The sequence below is a fragment of the Ambystoma mexicanum genome, chromosome 3q, assembly GCF_040938575.1.
Source record: "Ambystoma mexicanum isolate Mex_15411 chromosome 3q, UKY_AmexF1_1, whole genome shotgun sequence".
In the NCBI taxonomy this organism is placed as follows: Eukaryota; Metazoa; Chordata; class Amphibia; order Caudata; family Ambystomatidae; genus Ambystoma; species Ambystoma mexicanum.
Genome location: NC_090926.1, coordinates 1,209,852,786 through 1,209,877,682, shown reverse-complemented (window position 1 = coordinate 1,209,877,682; position 24,897 = coordinate 1,209,852,786). Strand labels below are relative to the sequence as shown.

Sequence of the window (24,897 nt, the reverse complement as noted above, 5' to 3'; positions counted from 1 at the left end):
CTGTGTCTCCTTATTTGTTCTCAGGTGTGTGGTTAGTCCCTTTGTAGTTTATACAATTACATTATCTGTCAAGCATTTACCATTTTACAGTTTTCCTTGTGTTGTACGTCTTCACCAGGTTTTCCATCATTGTAAGTTTGTCTGAGTCCATTTCAGCAAGAATCCGGTCACGGCACTCCACAAATGTGCTAAATTCGGAATCATAATTATTGCTCAAAGATATATTCAAATCTTTAAATCGTGAACCCAATGGTGGAAACAATATTGACTCAGCCTATGTTGTAATAATGGGTCCAATCCAATCATAACATTACCCCTTCCATGGCATATGACGGCAGATCCCTTGTTAAAACGTGCTTGGTAGCTAAAATATTCTTGTTTGCTTCAGTATGTATTTGATATTTCAAAATGTTTACATTTATGCACTATCTTTTTACACCTGCAAGCCACTTCCTTCAATGTCACCAGGGTCAAAGAGGAACTGATGTCATCCAGGTCAAAGTTCAAGTGGCATCAATTCCTGGAATATCATCAGGTCTGTGATGTCACTTCCGCTGGCCCTGGCATTTTCGTGAATCGACATCCCTGCAGCCATTGCACCAATACTTCAAACTTAATCAGGGTGGCCATTCCTGCCTTCATCTCTCATTCTGTGGTTGCTGCCCAATCGCCCATAACTTTACATGCTACCGCTGCCTCCATCTTACATTTTCTTCTGGGTGTGACCCCAACCCACAGAATAAGCATACATGTCTGAACTTGCAAGTTTCTCTGGACCTAGAGCAGGCTTTTGTAGACTGAAAGGGTTGGCTGTTCCTCCCACAATAGGCAGTGGTGCGATGGGATCTAGCAAGGTTCAAGCGCTAGAGGAACAAAGAGGGAGAGCCCAAACTCACTCCCCTTTTTTAATCTCTCAATTCCTGCCGTTCCTCAGGCCCCACGGGATCCACTGGCTTCCTGCTTCCGGTGCTGGCCAGCAGGGCCAGAAGACGTCGCACCACCCGACGCACCAAATTCACTCCCGGCTATCCCGCCCCAAGTGAGACTGAGCTGGCGTTTTTCCAGGCCTTTCTATGACTGGTCCTCATGCACTTATAACCCTCATGTATGCATGGTGTGAAGCCAGAAAGCCATCATTTGAATGGTTTGCATTCCAGGCACAACGCATGACCCAGCCTGTAATCGCAGGCATTCCTTCATCCTATCTGGAACGTTTGGTTTAGAAACCTGCTGTGATGCAGAGACTCGGGTACCTTGACTGTTCATTGGCACATGCTTGCTGGTGCAAACAGAGCACGGGCTCCACAACAGTCTGTAAGCCACACTAGGCATGGAGGCATACAAGGCATGGCCTTCCCCCCCATCTGTTTGTCTCGGTCACTGTTGCACCAATTTGTTGCACCGGTGGTCGGAGCGACCTGGAAATAATGTAGCTGCGATTGGTAGAACAGTGCGAATCAGAATCGAACAAGTGTACACAACAGAAGTTCGGACTGACGTAGACGATTCGAGCCACTTGAAGCTGAAGCTCAAAATGACTCGAAAAATCTGCCTCCCGATTCAAGCTGTTCGAAGAGATAAGAGTACGTGTTGGCTCAAACTTGCTCAACCTTTTTAGATCGTTTTCTTAATTCATATTATGTTTTTGAAATCATTTGCATATTTATTTTGGTTTACTTCATTCTACTTTTAATGTATTCTGCTACTTGGCCTTAATTTGGGTTCAAATTGATTAGACTGTATTCAAATAAATAGGCGGAAAAAAAAGAAATCAGTCAAATCAAGCATTTTAGGAGTCAGTTCCCAACCACTTGCCACCTTTGGCTCTCAAGATATTTTCGACTAAAATTCCCATAAGCCCTAGCCAGCATGGTCAATGGTAAGGGAGCATGGAACTAATGAGTCAGCTGTATCCGAGGTTTGGCTAATTCCAACCGTTAGTTTGACAATTAGAGTTGAGCACTTTAAGGGGCCTCCACTCCTAAAGTGTAGTCAAGGGACCAAGGCCGGCCCATGCAGTCGTTCTGCCTCAATTTGCAAACACATTGCACTATGTCGAAGGACTTTGATCACATTCCTGCATGTTTGGAGATGACGCCTCTTGCCATGCACTGCCCACGCTCCTGATGGGTTGACGTACGAAGTGGACATTTTGTTTTCTGGAGGAGCCCTTACTTATAAAACAAAGAATGTGGCTTCACTAGTCTTCCTCTCAAATTGCTGACAAAAAGGAAAATGGAAGGGGGCATTGGGGCCTTCTCCTGTTCTTAACGCTTGGAAGACTCTGCGCCTGTTGGTCACGGGCCATCTTGAACGGCAACTTCTCCCCACCCTTGGAGGCCCTTTGCCTCCCTTTGAAGGCTGCGTGGTGCAGTGTGGTCAGTGGACTGGGTTCTGAGCTGCTTGGCGCAGTTCCGGCTGAGCTACACATCTCCTATACAGATGAGGTCTCCGGCGGGATCCCTTCTCCTGATCCTGGCCCTACACCACTGAGGTCCTGAAGAACTCTTGGACTGATCACCTGACCGGATTCCCTGAAGTTGCCTGGACCAGCACCTGGAAGCTGAGAGTCATTCTAGGCTTTTGAGATGGGTTGCAGAGAAGTCGACCGAGGTGGTCACCTGCTCATCGACCGGCTGCTCGTGGACTCCTTACTGCTGGATGCACAGCCCTCAATGATCTGCCTGTACCGTGCAAGCTGGGATCCTGACCTGCTGTGAGTGTTGCTCCCCTCCCATGAAACCCAACCCTTGATTTCTTGATTCCTGCAAATAAATCTTAAAAACCTGGGATCGTAATAATAGAAGATCCGACCACTGACCATGGCCCTGGCACTGTGGACCCTAAACCTTTACGTCTCAGACGGCATGGCAGCCAACAATCATATCTCGACAACTGGACATTGAACACCAAAAGAACTGCATCAACTTAGACATTCTAGAAAAGTAACTGGTTCTCGCAGTCACAGCCCCAACCCTTGAATACAGTTTAGGGTTTGACATCACTGATGATTCCATTGTTTGCCCTTTTGTGAAGTTCCAGGACCACCGTACCCTAATGCAGATCTGCGGTGGTGCCCAATATGTTGAAGGCATCACCTCAGCCTGGAACTTTACAGCTCCTGCAGTGCACTTTGAGGGGCGGGACAAAATGGTACATGGCCATGGGAGGGAGCAGCTGTCCAAAGGACTCTGTGATGGTGACAGGGGTGACTGCGCGGGTGTACATGTCAATCCATCGGGGAAATCCTCATTGTTGTGGCTCGGGATTTGGGTGGGTACGCCTTCACGTAGAGGACCCCGCGGCTCGGCCAACCAAAATTGCACCTCAAAAGGGAGACAGGCCATAAACGGCCCGCAGGGAGTCTAGTTCGACCTCAGATCTTTGTAAAGGGAACACAACCTACTGAGCTAGCTTGCTTTGCTGTGTAATTAAAAAAAACAATGATATATTGTTTTCCAGGTCTTGTCAAATGTACCCCACCGAGGTGTTGCAGTATTTGACAGAGAACCCGCACTCTCGTATCCATACCACCCACAAGTCCGCGAACCTCGGTGTGTTCTTTTCCCCGCTGTGAGCTTTTCGATTGCAATGTTATGCCGTGGTCCTCTCTGACACCCGTGCATAACTATTCATTCGTTGGGGGCGTAGGCGGCGCAGGGATGCTCCCGAAAGGCCGAGGTCGGCTGCAGGTAGTTCGACGCACTTTACCAAAGCGTCTGGCGGAGGAGGAGAGAGGGGAGGCAGAGGGAGGGAGGCTGCGAGGCTGCGAGGGAGGGAGGGAGGCAGGGAGGCAGGGAGCCGGATCGTGCGTGAAGTAAAGCAGGGCTGTCGATCTGCAGCCGCGGCTGCTGCCGCCACTGAGGACTCCCACTCCGCCGCCTCCTGCTGGACAGGTCAGCATCTCCCCTCGCTGAGCAGAGGGGCAGGAGCCCTCCCCCCCCCCCACGGGATACATCAGCCCCAAGCGAGAAGGACCACCGGCAAAGGGGGGCTCCCCGAGCAATAACGTCTTGGTTCCACATTCTTATTTTTCTTGCAATAACAAAAGCCATTTTTGCGTTTGCTGTTTTGTATTAGATCGGTTTCAAAACCCCCTTCCCCGCTACACCCCGCTGCCCAACACCCCCTCTCCCCACACAAGAGCAATAACTGGAGCCTTTCTACGGGGAGAGAAGGAGCCTGGTCCTCCCTGGCAGTGGGACATGACCTGGAGTGCGCCCTCCCGGCAGCGCAGGCAGGGCGGGTCCTCCGCGGGCTCCTCGGGGGGCCGCCGCCCCACCTGGACGGGCAGTAGTTCGGGTCCGCGGAGGTCCGCGGCTTCGCACTTGCCTTGCCCGGGAGCGCGTCTTGACTGCGCCTCGTCCTCGGAGTTCTTCTGCTTTTCGTCCTGCGAGCTTGGATTTCCCGAACACTGTGACCGCGTCCTAAACTTCCACCAACAACCGGCTGCAAAGAGCATTTTCTTTAATTAGAGCTAACATTTAAGGAACAGAACCAGACACAGGGTTTATTTTGTTTTCTTCTGACGTTGTCTGTCGCGTCCTTCGCGAGGTATATACATCATTTTTGGGTATTTTGGAGTCTTTGCTTTTGCGTGGCCTTTTTTCACCTGTTCTTTGCTATTTTGCACTAATGATGGAGACGCCGGCGCCTTGCTGCAAGAAGAGCCTGTCCCTGTCCCTGCCCGTGCCGCGGGAGGGGCAGGCCACGCTGAAGCCCCCGCAGCACCTGTGGAGGCAGCCCCGGACCCCCATCAAGATCAAGCACCGGGGCTACTCGGACACCGACCGCCACCCGCACCGGCAGATGGAGCGGGCCGACGCCATGGACACGACGGACCGGCCCGGGCTCAAGAAGTCCCGCATGTCCTGGCCGTCCTCCTTCCACGGGACCACCAGCAACAGCCACCACCACAGCACCACCAATAAGCGGTAGGCTCGGGGTCTGCCACTATGTGTGGGGGCGGGGGCACCTGCCATGGGTGTGTGTGGGCGTGTTAGCGGGCACTACACAGACCGCAGTGCCCTTGCGTGGTGCTAGCATGGGGTACTTCACTGGAAGGTGCAATGGGTACTAGTATCCTATAAACTCCCGATCTAGAAACGACCCCAGACGAGCCGCCCGCCCGCTGCTCCCGGGTGAGATTCGCGGACCCGGCCCCGGGCTGGTGTAGACTCTGGTATTCCGTTGGTAAGTGCGTATCATGGTGCATTACGTGTTCCCTCTGCACGTACTCGTGCATCATATAGGTGCACTCTGTCTCCAGTGCTCGCTGGGTGGCCTGTGTTCCTTGTGCACTTTACAAATCACCATTCAAGTACACTCTCTTCTCAGTGCTCGTTAAGGTGCGTTCTTTTCCAAATACGTTTACTAGTGTAGTGTCTTTGCTGTGCACATTCTGACACATTCTGTTCCTGGCCACTACTACGTCTTGTTCCCAATGCACATTTCCCATCTATGTTGTTCCAAGTGCACATTCCTATACATGATGTCCCCAATGCAAATTCCCATGCATTCTGTCCCCAATGCAAATCCACATGCATTATGTCCGCAATGCAAATATGCATATCCCCATGCATTCTGTCTCCAATGTAAATCCGCCTGCATTCTCTCCCCAATGCAAATTCCCATGCATTATGTCCGCAATGCAAATCCGCATGCATTCTGCCCCAATGCAAATTCCCATGCATTATGTCCGCAATGCAAATCTGCATGCATTCTACCCCTAATTGAAATTTCCATGCATTCTATCCCCAATGCAAATCCTCACACATTCTGTCCCCAATGCATATCCCCATGCATTATGTCCCCAATGTAAATATGCATATCCCCATGCATTCTGTCTCCAATGTAAATCCGCCTGCATTCTGTCCCCAATGCAAATTCCCATGCATTATGTCCCCAATGCAAATCCCCATACATTCTGTCCCCAATGTATATCCCCACGCATTCTGTCCCTAATGCAAATCCGCCTGCATTCTGTCCCCAATGCAAATTCCCATGCATTCTGGCCCCAATGCAAATCCCCATACATTCTGTCCCCAATGTATATCCCCACGCATTCTGTCCCTAATGCAAATCCACATGCATTATGTCCCCAATGCAAATATGCATATCCCCATGCATTCTGTCTCCAATGTTAATCCGCCTGCATTATGTCCCCAATGCAAATCCCCATACATTCCGCCCCAATGCAAATCTGTATGCATTTTGTTTCCAACCCACTTTCCCATCTATTCCGCCCCCTTTGCACATGCCAGTGCATTTTGTTCCCAGTGCCCATTCCTTTGCATGTTGTTCTCACTGCACATACATTTGCATTTTATTCCCACTGACCATTGCTTTTATTTTATTTGCACTGTTCATTCTGTTCCCACTGCACATTCCTGTTCATTCTGTTCTCAGTCAAATTCCCCAACATTCTATGCTTCGTGCACATTTCTGAGTTTTATGTCCCTGTGCACATTGCTGTGCAGCCAGTCTGTCCCCGTGCCTGCTTTCCTTGTTTGCATTGCGCAGACCCGTAGCTCTCAACTCACACGCTTTTGGCGGGTGTCACCCGCCTTGTGAAGGGCTGACTCACCCGCCAAGCCTCCTGCAAGCCCATTCATTCCAATGGGCCTCTCACCCGCCAAAAACAAAATCGGGTGATTACACCCGCCTTTGCGACACAAATGGTTGAGAGCTCTGGTTCCCAGTGCACATACCAGGGCATTCTTGCCACTGCACCTTCTGCTGGATTCTATTCTTAAACAAAAATCCATGTTCATTCCCAGCCCCGAGCATGTTTGTTCTCAGTGCACATTCTGCTTCGTTTCATGCTGTGCATGTACGTGCATGACGATCAGGTGGTGTTTCATTCCCCGCAGCGAATTCCAGTATATTTCATGTGTAGATGCCACTCAGGTCCATTTCTGGAACAGTGAAGGGTCAGTTGCAGTTCGGTCCCAGTGCAGGCTCGCTTGCATTTCAGTCACAGAGCAGGTGCAGTTGCTTTGTAGTCTCAGGATAGGCTCAGTTGCAGTTCGGTCACAGTGCAGGCTCGCTTGCATTTCAGTCACAGAGCAGGTGCAGTTGCTTTGTAGTCTCAGGATAAGCTCAGTTGCAGTTCGGTCACAGTGCAGGCTCGCTTGCATTTCAGTCACAGAGCAGGAGCAGTTGAACTCCAGCATAAACTCAGATGCAGTTCGGTCACAGTGCAGGCTCGCTTGCATTTCAGTCACAGAGCAGGTGTAGTTGGACTCCAGCATAAGCTCAGTTGCAGTTCCGTCACAGTGCAGGCCTGCTTGCCTTTCTGTCACAGAGCAGGTGCAGTTGCTTTGTAGTCTCAGCATAGGCTCAGTTTCAGTTTGGTCACAGTGCAGGCTCACTTGCATTTCAGTCACAGAGCAGGTGCAGTTGCTTTGTAGTCTCAACATGAGCTCAGTTGCAGTTCGGTCACAGTGCAGGATCACTTGGATTTCAGTCACAGAGCAGGTGCATTTGGACTCCAGCATACGCTCAGTTGCAGTTCGGTCACAGGGCAGGCCCGCTTGCATTTCAGTCACAGAGCAGGTGCAGTTGGACTCCAGCATAAGCTCAGTTGCAGTTCGGTCACAGTGCAGGCTCGCTTGCATTTCAGTCACAGAGCAGGTGCAGTTGGACTCCAGCATAGGCTCAGTTGCAGTTCGGTCACAGTGCAGGCTCGCTTGCATTTCAGTCACAGAGCAGGTGCAGTTGCTTTGTAATCTCAACATAAGCTCAGTTGCAGTTCGGTCACAGTGCAGGCTCACTTGGATTTCAGTCACAGAGCAGGTGCAGTTGGACTCCAGCATAAGCTCAGTTGCAGTTTGGTCACAGTGCAGGCTCGCATGCCTTTCAGTCACAGAGCAGGTGCAGTTGCTTTGTAGTCTCAGCATAGGCTCAGTTTCAGTTTGGTCACAGTGCAGGCTCGCTTGCATTTCAGTCACAGAGCAGGTGCAGTTGCTTTTTAGTCTCAGCATAGGCTCAGTTGCAGTTCGGTCACAGTGTGGGGTCACTTGCATTTCAGTCACAGAGCAGGTGCAGTTGGACTCCAGCATAAGCTCAGTTGCAGTTCGGTCACAGTGCAGGCTCGCTTGCATTTCAGTCACAGAGCAGGTGCAGTTGCTTTGTAGTCTCAACATGAGCTCAGTTGCAGTTCGGTCACAGTGCAGGATCACTTGGATTTCAGTCACAGAGCAGGTGCATTTGGACTCCAGCATACGCTCAGTTGCAGTTCGGTCACAGGGCAGGCCCGCTTGCATTTCAGTCACAGAGCAGGTGCAGTTGCTTTGTAGTCTCACCATAGGCTCAGTTGCAGTTCGGTCACAATGCAGGCTCACTTGCATTTCAGTCACAGAGCAGGTGCAGTTGGACTCCAGCATAAGCTCAGTTGCAGTTCGGTCACAGTGCAGGCTCGCTGGCATTTCAGTCACAGAGCAGGTGCAGTTGCTTTGTAATCTCAACATAAGCTCAGTTGCAGTTCGGTCACAGTGCAGGCTCACTTGGATTTCAGTCACAGAGCAGGTGCATTTGGACTCCAGCATATGCTCAGTTGCAGTACGGTCGCAGGGCAGGCCCGCTTGCATTTCAGTCACAGAGCACGTGCAGTTGCTTTGTAGTCTCACCATAGGCTCAGTTGCAGTTCGGTCACAATGCAGGCTCACTTGCATTTCAGTTACAGAGCAGGTGCAGTTGGACTCCAGCATAAGCTCAGTTTCAGTTCGGTCACAGTGCAGGCTCGCTTGCATTTCAGTCACAGAGCAGGTGCAGTTGCTTTTTAGTCTCAGCATAGGCTCAGTTGCAGTTCGGACACAGTGTGGGCTCACTTGCATTTCAGTCACAGAGCAGGTGCAGTTGGACTCCAGCGTAAACTCAGTTGCAGTTCGGTCACAGTGCAGGCTTGCTTGCATTTCAGTCACAGAGTAGGTGCAGTTGCTTTGTAGTCTCAGCATAGTCTCAGTTGCAGTTTGGTCACAGTGCAGACTCGCTTGCAGTTCAGTCACAGAGCAGGTGCAGTTGCTTTGTAGTCTCAGCATAAGCTCAGTTGCAGTTCGGTCACAGGGCAGGCCCGCTTGCATTTCAGTCACAGAGCAGGTGCAGTTGGACTCCAGCATAAGCTCAGTTGCAGTTCGGTCACAATGCAGGCTCGCTTGCATTTCAGTCACAGAGCAGGTGCAGTTGGACTCCAGCATAAGCTCAGTTGCAGTTCGGTCACAGTGCAGGCTCGCTTGCATTTCAGTCACAGAGCAGGTGCAGTTGCTTTGTAATCTCAACATAAGCTCAGTTGCAGTTCGGTCACAGTGCAGGCTCACTTGGATTTCAGTCACAGAGCAGGTGCAGTTGGACTCCAGCATAAGCTCAGTTGCAGTTCGGTCGCAGTGCAGGCTCGCTTGCATTTCAGTCACAGAGCAGGTGCAGTTGCTTTGTAATCTCAACATAAGCTCAGTTGCAGTTCGGTCACAGTGCAGGTTCACTTGGATTTCAGTCACAGAGCAGGTGCAGTTGGACTCCAGCATAAGCTCAGTTGCAGTTTGGTCACAGTGCAGGCTCGCTTGCATTTCAGTCACAGAGCAGGTGCAGTTGATTTGTACTCTCAGCATAGGCTCAGTTGCAGTTTGGTAACAGTGCAAGCTCACTTCCATTTCAGTCACAGAGCAGGTGCAGTTGGAGTCCAGCATAAGCTCAGTTGCAGTTCGGTCACAGTGCAGGCTCGCTTGCATTTCGGTCACAGAGCAGGTGCAGTTGCTTTGTAGTCCCAGCATAGACTCACTTGCAGTTTGGTCACAGTACTTGCTCCTGGTGCAGATGCAATTTGTTTATAGGCAGGTGTAGGCTCAATTGCACGTGAGCCACAATGCAGGTACAGTTGCAATAAAGTCACAGTGCAGGCTGTTCTGGATTTGACTCACAATGCAGTCACAGATGCACAGACCCAGCTGCATTCTACTCAAAGTATATGCCCAGCTGTATTTCGGTTACAGTTGAACAGAAGTTGCATGGGCTCAGTCGTATTTCAGTCATAGTAGACACTCAGTTGCGTGGCAGCCACAGTGCGGTTCCCTTGCATTATAGTCACAGTGAAGGCTCATTTGTATTTTGTTTTGCAGTGTAGGCTCCCGTTCATTTAAGTCACATTGCAGGCTCAGTTTCCCAGATTCAGTTGCACTTCATTCACAGTGCTGACTCGGTTGCATGTTAGTCACAGTGCAGGAGAAGTTGCATGGCTCAGTAGCATTCACTCAGTTGCATTGTAGTCACAGTGAATTTTACTTGCATGTTAGTCACAGTGCTGACTTGCATTTGATCCACTAGTGCATGTTGCATTGCATTTTATACCCATGTTTTTTTTTCCTTCGGGCCCCACTACATTCTATTTAGCAGTGCAGGCTCATGTCAATCTTATTGCGAAGTCAAGCCCAGCTGCATTTTATTCCTAGGCCTGCTTCCAGTTGCATGTTACACTCCAGTGCAGGTCAGGCTGCACGGCATGCCCAGAACAGGCACAGATGCTCTTCAGTTACAGCGCAGGCTCAGTTGCATATGCCCAATTGCATGTCCATCGCAGTCCCCACTCTTTTGGAGTTTAACAACAGTGCAAACTCAGTTGCACTTGCTCAGTTGCATTGTAGTTGCATTGCAGGCTTTGTTGCATTTTAGTCACTTTGCAGTCCCAGCTGCGTTTCAGTCACAGTGGCGGCTCAGTTGTAGTGTAGTCCCAGCGCAGTTTTAGATGCATTGTTACAACGAATGCTCTATGCATTGTCGTCACAGTTGCACAATTGCATTGTCACAGTGCAGGCTTGGGTGCAAAGTGTTGGTTGCATTTGACTTACAGCGCAGGCCGAGTTGCATATTAGGCACAGCATATGTTCAGTGACATTTTGTCTCCCGTGCAGATTAGTTTGCATTGCTTCAGTTGCATTTAGTTCCCTGGTGCAGGTGTGCATGCCTTTGATTCCCTGGTGTAGACTACATTGCATTGTACTGCCCTGTGTGTTTCCTTTTGCTCAGGCCCCTGTGCCTTGTATTATCCAGTGCAAACTCGCATGAATATTATTTTGAAGATGAGTGTTTTATTGTGGGCAGGTTCCAGCTGCATGTTTACGCCTCAGTGCAGGGCTTGTTGCATGTTATTCTCCAGTACAGATTCAGCTGCATGCCCTGCCCAAACCAGGCTCACTATCGTTCGTATTCAGAATGCATTTTACGCCCCATTGCAGCCGCCACGGCATAACATTCTACAGTACAGACCCAGCTGCACTTTCTTTCCATTGCAAGTTCCGTTGCATTTTCTCCCCAGTGAAGGATGAAAGGCATTTTCTTCCTGCCAGTTTCACTGCATTTTCCCATCTCCGAATTGTGAACTAGTGAGACTGTTGCATGGTAACAGGCTGTGGAGAGATAAGTGCGTTTCACTATAACTCCACGGGCCTGTGAAAGAACTGCACAACAGAGAATGCACTTTTCTTTTGCACAGAGGAAGAGTATTGTGGTGGGTTTTACTAGCTGTAATTGTTGTGGAAAAGATTGCTTCTTGGGGCCAAAGCCCTCGAGCGGCCCATGAATAACGCAGAACGCAGCGACCAAGAGTCAGCAGGGGGCGATGTGGGTCCTTGCATTCTCAGGCAGGCAACCGCGTCAGTTTCAGTGCAACACTGGGGAGTGGCCAAGAGTGAGATGTGTAAGACTCTGAAGCAGTGGGACTTGCAACCAGTGAGTAAGGCTCGAGGAGCGCAGGGGCCCTTCGGCTTGACTCTGCAGGGGCCCTGTCGATGCTGTCTGGTATTGCCGCAGCCTGCTAGCTCCGATGACCATCCCAGCAGCAGACTGGATCAGGGCCTGCTGAGGATGGGCTGATCAGGCCTGCTGCTGAGACTAGTGAGCTTACTGCCTGTGGGCGACTGCCTGCAGCTGAGACTACTTAGGTTACTGATTGTGGGTGACTTCCTGCTGCTGAGACTAGTTAGCCTACTGCCTGTGGGTGAATGTCTGCAGCTGAGACTAGTTAGCTTTCTGCCTGTGGGTGACTGCCTGCTGCTGAGACTAGTTAGGTTACTGCCTGTGGGTGACTGCCTGCTGCTGGGACTAATTAGCTTTCTGCCTGTGGGTGAATGTCTGCAGCTGAGACTAGTTAGCTTTCTGCCTGTGGGTGACTGCCTGCTGCTGAGACTAGTTAGGTTACTGCCTGTGGGTGACTGCCTGTTGCTGAGACTAGTTATGTTACTGCATGTGGGTGAATGCACCTGCTGCTGAGGTTAAGTAGGGTACTGGTCATGCATGACCACACCAGCTGTGTAGACTAGTTAGGTTTGTTGTATGTTCGTGAATGACCTGTTTCTGAGATTAAGTAGGTTACTGGCCATGCATGATCGCACCTGCTGCGTAGACTAGTTAGGTTAGTGTCGGTGGGTGAATGCACCTGCTGCTGAGATTAAGTACTTTGCTGTCCATGAATGACCGCACCCACTGCGTAGACTAGTTAGGTTACTGCCTGTGGGTGAATGCACCTGTTGCTGATATTAAGTTGGTTACTGCCCATGCATGACCGCACACGTTGTATAGACTAGTTAGGTTACTGTCTGTGGGTGACTGTGCCTTCTGCTGAGACTGGGTTACCGCAGATGACCCACCATTTCTGATACTTAGAATAATTTGATTGCTGACTGTCAGTGCCTGCACCTGATGCTGACACAAGTGCGGTTACAGCTTGTGAGTGACTGCCTCTGTTGCTGCCACTACCTAGGTTGTGGGTGACTATACCTGATCAGGGTTCAAAATTGAGGGGAGCTGAGAGCTATGTAGCTCCTGCTTTTAGCATAGAAGTGCCTGGTTAGCTTGACACCAACAGGCACCAGGAGCTACTTTTGGCTCACCAGGCCACCTGGTGCTGCACAAACACACCTATGTAAATCTTACTTTAAGGCAATGTATAAGTAAACATTAGGACACATCTACATGTCATTTAAACAACATTTAAAGCACAAGTAGTCATAAATAAATGGACAGAATGGTAAGTTTGCATCTTACCTGGAAGTGAGATCGGCGGCACTCTATGTACTAGCTCCTCCTCCGCGTGGTAGCCCCTGCCAGCTGTGCAGGAAACGTAGGAGCTGCTCTTATACCCCGATGGTAATTTTGGCCACTGCTGATGCTGAAAGTAGTTAGCCTATTGCCTGTGAGGGACAGCACCTGCTTAATATAATTAGGTAACAGCATGTGGGGCGCTATTCATGCTGCTCTAACTAGTTAAGATACTGTCTGTGGGGGACTGCACCTGTGGCTGGGACTAGTTAAGTTACCACCTGTGGGTGCCCACACATATTTCTTGGGCTGGTCACGTGATTGACGTGCCCTGCTACTGGGGCAGGTCATGTCTGTGGATGGGGCAGACTGGCCATCCTACAGGAGAGTGTGGCTGGCTGGGCTGCTTCTGGGCCAGAATGGGACACAACCTGTGGCTGTATGGGCATCTTCTGGGACAGAGTGAGGCACAACCTGTGGCTGTATGGGCAGCTTCTGGGCAACATTGGGGCACAACCCGTGCTGTATGGGCATCTTCTGGCCCAGAGTGGGGCACAACCTGTGGCTGTATGGGCTGATTCTGGGCCACAGTGGGCACAACCTGTGGCTGTATGGGCTGCTTCTGGGCCAGAGTGGGGCAGTGCCTGTGGCTGTGTGGGCTGCTTCTGGGGCAGAGTGGCACTACCTCTGGCTGTAGGGCTGCTTCTGGGCCAGAGTGGGTACTACTTGTGCCTATATGGGCTGCTTCTGGGCCAGAGTGGGCACTACCTGTGGCTGTATGGGCTGCATCTGATCCAGAGTGAGGCAGTACCTGTGGCTGCATGGGCTGCTTCTGGGCCAGAGTGGGGCACTACCAGCGGCTGTATAGGCTGCTTCTGGGCCAGAGTGGGACATAACCTGTGGCTGTACGGGCTGCATCTGGGCCAGAGTGGGGCAGCACCTGTGGCTGTATGGGCTGCTGCTGTGCCAGAGTGGGGCAGTACCTGTGGCTGCATAGGCTGCTTCTGGGCCAGAGTGGGGCACTACCTGCGGCTGTATAGGCTGCTTCCGGGCCAGAGTGGGACATAACCTGTGGCTGTATGGGCTGCTTCTGGGCCAGAGTGGGTCAGTACTTGTGGCTGTATGGGCTGCTGCTGTGCCAGAGTGGGGCACTATCTGTGGCTGTATCGGCTGCTTCTGTGCCACAGTGGGCACTACCTGTGGCTGTATGGGCTGCATCTGAGCCAGAATGCAGCAGTTCCTGTGGCTGTATGGGCAGCTTCAGGGCCAGAGTGAGGCACTGCCTGTGGCGGTATGGACAGCTTCTCGGCCAGAGTGGGGCAATACCTGTGACTTTATGGGCTGCTTCTGGGCCGGAGTGGGGCAGTCCTTGTGACTGTATGGGCTGCTTCTTAGGCCAAAGTGGGGCAGTACCTGTGGCTGTATGGGCCTGCTCATATCACTGATCTTATGAGAAACGGAGAAACTTTATTTATGTGGCTGGGATTTCCATACGGATAAACTGGAACTCTGCATTTGGCTTATTCGGCCCTATACTGGAGCGGACAAAAACACTACCTGTGGGTGGTGTTGCCTGCCACGATGATTGATTGGGGCCTTCTGTGGTTTGTGTGATTTGTGTATTGTGTGTGGCTGGTCCTTCTACGGCCCTACTTGGTCTCCTCCAATGACTGACTGGGCCATCTGCTGGTCCGTGCTGGGTCTCCTCCAATGACTAACTGAACCTGCGACTTGGCCCTACTGGAACTCCTCCAATGAGCATTGTGGTTCTCCTGAGGTGGCTGTTTGGGCCTCGTACTGTGGCTGTTTGGACCTCGCGAGGGTGCTGGTTTGGCTTCCTGCTGTGTTTGGTTGGACCTTGTGAGGGGGTTGTTTGGGCCTTGTGCTGTGGCTGTTTGGACCTCATTTGGTGGCTGTTTGGGCCTTGCGGGGTGGCTGTTTGAGCCTCGCAGGGTGGCTATTTGGGCCTACTCTGGTGGTCGTTTGGGCTTCCTGCTGTGGTTGTATGGGCCTCATGGGGTGGCAGTTTGGGCCTCGCGGGGTGGCTGTTTTGGCCTCATGGAGTGGCTGTTTGGGCCTACTCTGGTGGTCGTTTGGGCTTCCTGCTGTGGTTGTATGGGCCTCATGGGGTGGCAGTTTGGGCCTCGCGGGGTGGCTGTTTTGGCCTCATGGAGTGGCTGTTTGGGCTTCCTACTGCGGTTGCTTGGGCCTCATGGGGTGGCTGTGTGGGCCTCGTGTGGCTGTTTGGGCCTCATGGAGTGGCTCTTTGGGCTTCCTGGTGCGGTTGTTTTGGCCTCATGGGGTGGCTGTTTGGGCCTTGCAGGGAGCCTGTTTGAGCCTTGCGGAGTGGCTGTTTGGGCCTCATGGAGGGGCTGTTTGGGCTTCCTGGTGCAGTTGTTTTGGCTTCGCGCGCTGGCTGTTTGGGCCTACTCTGGTGGCTGTTTGTGCTTCCTGCTGCGGTTGTTTGGGCCTCGTAGGGTGGCTATTTGGGCCTCATGGGTTGCTGTTTGGGACTCATTGAGTGGCTGTATCGGCTTCCTGCTGCAGTTGTTTGGGCCTCATAGGGTGGCTGTGTGGGCCTCGGGTGGCTGTTTGGGTCTCGTGTGGCTGTTTGGGCCTCGCGGGGAGGCTGTTTGGGCCTTGAGAGGAGGCTGTTTGAGCCTTGCGGAGTAGCTGTTTGGGCCTCATGTAGTGGCTGTTTGGGCTTCCTGGTGCGGTTGTTTGGGCCTCATGGGGTGGCTGTTTGGGCCTTGCAGGTTGCTTTTTGGGACTCATGGAATGGCTGTTTGGGCTTCCTGGTGCGGTTGTTTGAGCCTCATGGGGTGGCTGCTTGGGCCTCTGGTGGCTGTTTGGGCCTCGCGGATGGCTGTTTGGGCCTCATGGAGTGGCTGTTTGGGTTTCCTGCTGTGGTTGTTTGGGCCTCATGGGGTGGCTGTTTGGGCCTTCCACGGTAGGCAATTTGCAGCCTGCTCTGGTGGCTATGTAGCCCCCCTGCCACGGCTATGTGGCCCTCCTACAGTGCTCATTTGGCCCTCCTACAGTGCTCATGTGGCCCTCCTACAGTGCTCATTTGGCCCTTTACAGTGCTCATGTGGCCCTCCTACAGTGCTCATGTGGCCCTCCTACAGTGCTCATGTGGCCCTCCTACAGTGCTCATGTGGCCCTTTACAGTGCTCACGTGTCCCGTTTGCAATGGTTTCTTGTCCCTCCTCTTCCTGGATCTTCCGTGTTAGCATTCTGGCCATCTTTGTCCTCCGCCCGCAGTTAACCCTCAGGTGGACCACCCACAGATCACCAATGGGATGTTTACAGATGTGGACAGATGTTGACGTGACGGTGCAGAATACTGCTTATTCCACAGGTCCAGAAAGTAAACGGAAGAGGTTCTGTATTTACGTTCTAGATCAGCACGCTTAGAAATTGTTTGCGATCTGTGTAGACAAACAGAGTCCATCCAAACTTTCAATCGTGTGCTGACATGTGCGGATCGCCATGTTTGGGCGTTTCGCTCATACGAATGATTGGCTGCTATCTCAAGAATCCTGGTTACATTATCTGGCGGCAATGACGTCCACTTACAACTGCTGCTCTTAATCTCTAATTAATTAATTTTTACTTTTTATATGGAGTTAATGTGATTGCTGTTAGGTGGTAATGTTGAAATTCTTGCTAATCTTCTATGCATTTTGCAATTTAGCACTTTCAAGCACTTGAACACTTAATTCAGTGGTTTAAATCACTCTTTAAGAGTGACACTTTGTATAAGATTGTAAGGTTGTATTGTATTCTCAGAAGTTTTTGTTACTTTTTTCTGTTTGTGTCATGTTGTGTAAGGTTTACTTAGCTAAAGCAATTTCACAAATTATAAAAGAAAATTAATGGTCTGAGTCGAGGGTTTAAGGGTGTTTTTTTGGGTTATGAGCGAGGAGCATAAGCAGGGTACGCAGCAGCCGCACCCCTCAAAACCCTTAGTAGGTAGGTTGTTAGTGTTATTGCCTTATAAAGCGGTGGTATTGGGCTGGCATTGATGTACACAATGCAAGCTATAGAATGTTAGTGTGGCTGGAACCCTGTGTTACCTCAAGGTTTCAGGAGTGACGGTTGGGACACACAGGATGGGAGATGAACACTAGTCCCAGTAACATAATAAAGCTTATTCCTGTTTGTACTTACCAGCTTCCAGAGTCCTTCCTGCTTGCTGCTTACTGGTTTGGAATCCATACACTACACAAGCGCAGCAACTCGAGTCCATAGAGACATCGAGGCTCTAATATCCATTCTGAGAGCTGTCCACCACAAAGGTAACGCTTGCCTTCGTCGATACCATAGCCGGGAGTCTGGCTTCTCCGGCCAGTCCAGTCCCTCTACAAATATGATATGATATGATAGGTTATTTATAACGCGCTTAATACCCAGAAGTTTCTAAGCGTGGACCCGGGGGATCGAGCCTTTTGTTGCTCTGTGTTGTCTTGCTTTCAAGGCGAGCACGTTGCCACTGAGCTATCCTCCCGAGACATGCAAAGGAGGAGGAATGGGGGCAGTATCGCATGTGTTTGGAGACTCCTCAGCAAGGGGGCGTCACTGCATGCGTAATGAGTCATCAGGCATCTCTGCCTTGCGCAATGCTTACATCATGCACGTGACGGAGTAGTGCCATGGCGGCCGCCATCACAGTCACTTCCTGCCACCATCGCAGTCACTTCCTGCCACCATTGCAGTCACTTCCTGCCGCCATCGCAGTCACTTCCTGCCACCGTTCAGTTTCACGGGTTGCACCTGATTTCATTTCATTGCTACATGTTATTTGCTTTGGCACTTGGTCCACACAGCTCACATCTCTACAGAATCTGGACACTCATGAAGGAGAAAAGGGGGCCCGGGGATAGTAGATTCAATGTTCAAGGAAGAGGTCATACAATATCCTCGAACTCCGCATTGCCAAGGACAGCACAGCCCACCTGGTTATAATGACCCCAGCCGGAGCTCTAGAGAGCAGGAATGGGGCAGGACAGAGATATGAGGGTGGGTGCTTTACCTGCTTGTGAAAAGAGCATACATCAATGCTCGCACTGCAGCCTACTCCCTCCTCCCCGCTGCTGAGACACCGGACCCCACCACTCAGAACGCCAATGGTTGCTCACCTTCAAGCCCCACTGGATGTGCATGCAGTGGGCACAAGCTTTCAAGTGGCCCCAAGGTGACATGGAGCACCCAGCAGAGGGTTAATAAATAATAAGGGTTGCATACCCAGTGGTAGTCGGGGGAGCCTTTGTGGTCGGAGTGGCAGGATCTGTAGCAAATGGCTTTCGATCAGCAGCAGTAATGCTTCTAATAGTAGAATCAGTAGTCCTCCGGGGATAGTATTAATGCTCCTAATAGTACTATTGGGAAGCGATGGCGTTTGGATCAGCAGCAGTAATGCTTCTAATAGTAGAATCAGTAGTCCTCCGGGGATAGTATTATTACTCCTAATAGTACTATTGGGAAAGGATGGCATTCAGATTAGCCACATTAATGCTTTTAATAGTAGAATCACTAGTCCTCTGGGGATAGTATTAATACTCCTAATAGTACTATTGGGAAGGGATGGCATTCAGATCAGCAGCATTAATACTTTTATTAGTAGAATCAGTAGTCCTCCGGTGATTGTATTAATACTCCTAATAGCACTATTGAGAAGGGATGGTATTCAGATCAGCCACATTAATGCTTTTAATAGTAGAATCAGTAGTCCTCCAGGGATACTATTAATACTCCTAATAGTAGTATTGGGAAGGGATGGCTTTCGATCAGCAGCAGTAATGCTTCTAATAGTAGAATCAGTGGTCCTCTGGGGATAGTATTATTACTCATAATAGTAGTATTGGGAAAGGATGACATTCCGATCAGCAGCAGTAATGCTTCTAATAGTAGAATCAGTAGGCCTCCGGGGATAGTATTAATACTCCTAATAGTACTATTGGGAAAGGACGACATTCCGATCAGCAGCAGTAATGCTTCTAATAGTAGAATCAGTGGTCCTCTGGGAATGGTATGGGAATGGTATTATTACTCATAATAGTAGTATTGGGAAAGGGGAAAGGACGACATTTCGATCAGCAGCAATAATGCTTCTAATGGTAGAATCTGTGGTCCTCTGGGGATAGTATTATTACTCATAAAAGAAGTATTAGGAAAGGATGGCATTCCGATCAGCAGCAGTAATGCTTCTAATAGTAGAATCAGTGGTCCTCTGGGGATAGTATGATTACTCCTAATAGTACTACTGAGAATGGATAAAAGTAAGCAAGGGCAGTCATTCGAGAATGGCCTTTTGGTGCTGAGGAAAGAAGGCGGTTAGAATCGGGAGCCACTGAGGACTGTTTAAGGCTGAGAAGCCAAGCTTTCGACAGCTTCCCGAGCTCCGATGGTCGTGAGTTCCGCTCACGGAATAAGGCAAGGAGTTCTGCAAGACCCCAAGACCTCTCCCTCAAGGCACCTTGGCAAATGAAGGCACGCCCCTGCACGCACACACTAGAAATAATACAACCCGCTAGGGAAGAAGGCCAAATACACCGCTTGCAAGGAGAACAACTATTTATTTCTACAAAATAGAAGTGAATCAGCAAAGAACTCTGCTGCCGCCAAATGTTCTGAGCTTCCATAGGCAAGTGCAGCACATTATAAGCACAAACGACGTCATTGATTACGTAATCATATACAATACAATTCTACAATTCTGAATAAAGGAGTCCTATGCATGTGGGGCCTGCTCCATATGGGATGCCAGGCCATTAGTCCATCTTCATCTGTCTATCTTCGTCCACGTGGGCGTTACTGGGCTCTTTATCCACTGTGAGGATGGCCTAACAATTCATTTGCTACTTGCAAAAACAATGTGATTTTATTGTTGTAACAATCCACCTGTCAGACGCAGGGATGAGCCCGGGGGGAGAGCCGAGGTCAAACAAACTCACATGCTCCACTCATTCCCAGACATATCAGCAACTCCCAAGGCCTTCCACCTTCGTTTTAGGCTATAATTGGACGCCACCCTGCACCTGGCTGCGCAATTAACGTAATCCGTTTCTGAAGGCACGATAGCCTTGCCTTCTGATCTTAGTGATCGATCGAGGGGTGTAAGGGTTTATGGTCGGTGGTCTGGGTTTGAACGGTGCTGTGGCATGCGGGAGGTCATAGGAGGAAAGCATGGCAAAGCTGTATTTCTCATGTGGGGATCAGTGGGGGCAGGAAAGCCTTGCAATCTGCTCCACGGGATGGTGCTGCCAAGAGGCGCTGCACTCCCTTCTCATGACCTTGCAGAGCGCATTCTTCCCATGGTGCAAGGGCCTGTAACCTCTTGGTCATTGGAGGATTTTATGGGGCTCTGACACCTGGCCAGGGTATTGGTGATGTCTGCGCTCATGCAAGGGATCTAATACTAACACACATAATGCTGTTTGCTGCGTTGGGCCGAAGTTCCGAGATGGCTGCCTTTGACCCCCCAATCTACTATATTGACTCTAATTCATGCACTAAGGCAATCGTGCACCCTCCTCCGTGTGCACTCCCAACCCCTCTGCTCCCTGGATGTGCCCTCTAGCATTTGCTTCTCATTTGGTATCGCGCAGGGGGTGGGAAGACCTTTTCTCCTTCCCACCACAATCAAGAGCGTTATCGACCAACACGAGTGCCATATGCAGATGGTTGAAAACGCTATATATTACCCAGTAAGACTTGACTAAGAGCTTTCATGAACCCAGAGCCAGTGTATAGCACACAATGTGCGCTCAGTGTGGCGGCTGCGTACTTAGCTCCTTGCGGCCTCTCTATTAGCGTAGCAGAAAGACCTAGGTGTAGACTATGTGTGAACCAATAAGAGTTCCAAGCTCAGTATTTACTTAAAACTAGTTCGGACATATCCACACATGATTCCACTATTTTAAATGTATTTATGTAATGCTTTGCTGTTAGAGAGGGACTTGGAAAATTAAACGAAGAAATTGGTAAGCCTTTAATTAGAGCAATGGAGAAGCAGGTTTTATATTTTATCTGGTGGGTAATACTATGACTCCTCTTTTTCTTCTGTTTCAGGTATTTGTAAGGTGATGTGTTTTTGTTTGAGTAGATGGGATTGTAATAGGCATTCATAAAGGATTGGGAACAAAGATTGTTTTGCTTTACTGAATTATGTTGATTTGGTTAAAATTGTGCTTTAACTGATTGTATATTTTTTTGAGATATGATAAGTAATCTGAGATGAAATGTATTTTATTTCTTATATTTTATTAGTTGCATCTGTAAAGGTGATTAATGTAACTTGATATGGAATGTTTGTTTAATCTATATAAGTGTTTAAGGTTTTAATTAACCAATTACACTATAAATAAAACAAAAGAATTTCACTATTTTAGCTTGGGTCCAAATCCCAAACGTCATCCTATCAAGATGTTGATGTCTTTGGAATAGGTATTGCCAATTAAGCTGTAGGAAGGAAATAGGTGTTCCCATTATGTTTCCCTGTCGATGTTTTGGACTACAACTCCCATGGTGCTTCAACATTGTCTATGCTGGCTAGGGATTACCTGAGTTGAAGTCCATAACGAGTAATCATGTCAGGCTAGTGGTCTGCATTAAATAAGAGAGGGGCGTACAATGTGAAGAACTCACGCTGATGGTCAATCGTGTTGGATTCCGTAGAGGTAAGTGTCCTGGCTGCGACACCGGCGCCATTGGTGAGTGCATTGCCAAATCGCCAATGCCATTCTGATAAACACGGCTGAAGGGAGCCTTGTGGTTAATAAAACAATACAGCTCATACCTTCCAGAAGGATCGACCAGCTAATGAGGTGAGGTTCGTCCAATGCTACAATGGCCTATACAGAGGGATCTGATCTGTGACTATATCAAAGGTTGGGTGATAAAGCCCAGAGAATTGTTGCCTAAACGCAGGTGCCATTGGCTAAACCGGTGCTGCTCAGTACTTCCAATGTGGCTGGAGAACCTGACCGTTTCTGGTGTGGAAACCTGTACACAAATTCAACAGGGTCAAGGCGTAAATGCGGATGCCATCAGCTAACCCACTCTTGGGTCTCAGATGCCAGACAGAAGAAAATGGCAGCAGAGAATCTAACGGTGGATGGTGTAGAAAGCCAGTAAGATGGAGGTTCAAATAGGGCCGTCTTGACCATCGCACATACCTATAAAACGGGTGTCAGTCCAACTGGACAAAAGCTCAACTGGAAGTGTCCATTGGGTGGTCGTTTTCATGATGTATGGAACTGTGACAAAGGGCTTTTTTGAGTTGAGGGATGTGAGAATATGGTAGAAAGAGGCTTTTGGTCGGATCGTGTGGCAAATCCAACGGGCCTCGTTTAAGAAGGGAAGGGATTTCCCTGAGAGCAGGTGGGGGGGGGGGATGGAGGGGGTGTGAAACTCAAAAGAGAGGGAAGCTTGTGTGGCAGCTCTGAGACATGAACACAAGCGGCTCATGAGAACAGGTTATTTAAAGATGTTTCTGAAAGTGAACAAAATCAGAAATCCTGCTTTTGTTATTAATGGCCTCATATTAATTGGTAGCAATTCATCGATGAAAGTGGCTGATAGACTCCACAGCGAGGGCCTCCTACCTGTGGTTCTCCAGGTGTTTTGAACTACACCTTCCAGCAGCCCTAGCGAGCATGGCCAATGGGGGGTGGGGTGGTCATGGGGATCCAAAACACACGGAGACAAGATCTGCCACAGTTTGCACACCAAACCCAGCCGAAAAGTTGAAATTCCCATAATACTTGGTTTTGCATTACTCATCATCTCTCTGCACATATGTCATGTGACTGTGTATTGCTATCCTAAACCGAGTAGAGCACATTCTAAGGCTATTTTGTATGTAGGTATTCCTGTAGGGTATTCTTCACACCGCCATGTTACGTTCTCCTTTGCCGTGTGGAGGGGCGCACTTACCCTACCGAGCAAATTCCAGAGACACTCATCCCTTATCCTTCTTCATTAAACTCTTTATTTTACCCAAACAACATATGTTCCCAGGCATTCGAAAAAATAACTGTTTTGGAACTCTTTCAAACAAAAGCGCTGGCAGATAATTCCTGCTTGTAGACAGCAGGTGATTAAGCCTTTAGTGACAGCTGCTGCTACGCGTTGTTATCCTAAAAGCCTGGTAACCCTTACAAGAAGACAATTGTTTTTGTTTGTCAATAAGTTGAGGAAATTCCTTGTTTCAGAAGACAATTTTTCTTGCCGGTGTCCCTGATATGCATTAAAATAATTCTCACCGGATCTGGGATCTCCTTCCCTTCTGCGCGGTCGCGCCACGCGCGCGATTGGAGGTCCTCCCAGAAACCCGCACAGAATGGTTATAAGGAATAGCAGGTCACCTGGCTCTCAAAGATGGGCCATGGCTTTATGTCTACGCATTATAAGTAAGGCTTCCAGTTTTTCCGTTTTTGCTGTTTTTTACACATACATACAGACGGAAATTAATCTGTTCTATGTCTGTATTTATTTATAAAAATTGAGAAAAAAAATGGAAAATCAGGTCTTTCTGTCTGGTTCTCTATGATGTCACTCAAACATTGTTGGCCAATTATATTGCAGTATGGCAGCATGGAGAGCATAAAAGTTGTATAAAAATTGTATTACAGTTCTTCAAATTGCTGACAGGATATCTCTTAAGATAGGCACCTGTAAGCGTTTCAGTCTTGACCCTCCCATTTCTCTGCTGTCTTCCTGATATTGGTTTGTGATTGGTTGACATGATGAGGAAATGACTTCATATGTAGCATACACGCTTAAATTCATCTAGGATAATGGAACGCATACGAAAGGCGAGGCGGCGGGGCAGGGGGTAGTGCTTAGAAGAGATCTCGCCACACTTTATGACTTGAGCCCCTTCTGCTGACTGGTAACTTGGCAGCATTTCACAGGTCGACCTCATGCTAGTTAAGGCGGGACTTCCTGTTTGGAGTCTTCCTCTTTTCCCAGTTTGAGATGTGGTGGTCCCTGTTTGTACATGGTCACACCCACTCCCTTACATCACACACCACGTGTAGCTGCACCCTGGCAGGGTAGTACGTATTCCGAAAGAGCTCAAGCTCTTACCACCTGCTAATTCCCCGGTAAGGACTATCCTGAGTTCTAGACACGTATTTGCTCATGTTTGAATAAATTGCTTAGACATGCGGGTTGTGCTGTTTCTATGCATTGCAGTTTTGGTGGGCAGTGGACCTGAGCCCCACAGAAGTGCGCCCGTAAAGTCATTTGATCAGGATCACAAGTTTAGTTGGGAAGCCGAGAACAGAAATGTGGCCTCCTTTTTCCATAGTCTATGAGCAGCAGACCACATAGTCTCCCTTTGGCCCAGAATGCACCCCTCCCACCTGCAGTAAATACGTTGGTATTTTGGGGGGATAGGTTTGTAGATGGTTTGCACCGATCGAACAGGAGCACACTCTTTCTATTGGTTGCAAGTACCTTTTGGGGCCCATTCACTGCTGTTGCACACCTGTCCTCAATAGCACCTTTCACAGTCTAATGAACTCAGCCTGCGCTGATATCGCAGGTAATATTGTCTGTATAGATAGATATATGTTACTGAACATCCTAAATGTGGCTTTGCTTATTTCATTCAACAGTGCCACACTATTTGTATCCAATATAAAACAGTTCTAAAGCATTAACGCCATGTAACATATGAGTGGACATGTAGGCATGTATATTTGACACAATCTGACAATTGTGCATGTCATTTGCATATGACTGCATGATAATCAGTGTGGATTTGTTGATAGACTAGGGTATAATAGCCCACCCCCCTGTTGTATCATGCTTGCTATGTATGTATGAGCTGAGAGAATGTTGTTGTGCTGCAGTGGAATG

General features: G+C 49.3%; 1 protein-coding gene across 2 annotated transcripts in view; it reads left to right on the top strand.

Moving 5' to 3' along the window:
• Positions 1-3,794: 3,794 nt before the first annotated feature.
• PDE4A (phosphodiesterase 4A) overlaps positions 3,795-24,897 on the top strand; it is a 1,505,614-nt gene continuing 1,484,511 nt past the window's right edge. For both annotated transcript variants that reach the window (XM_069604083.1, XM_069604081.1), the window contains exon 1: positions 3,795-4,934. In XM_069604083.1, coding sequence (XP_069460184.1) covers positions 4,636-4,934 — 299 coding nt within the window. In that variant the 5' untranslated portion in view covers positions 3,795-4,635. The remainder of the gene's footprint in view (positions 4,935-24,897) is intronic.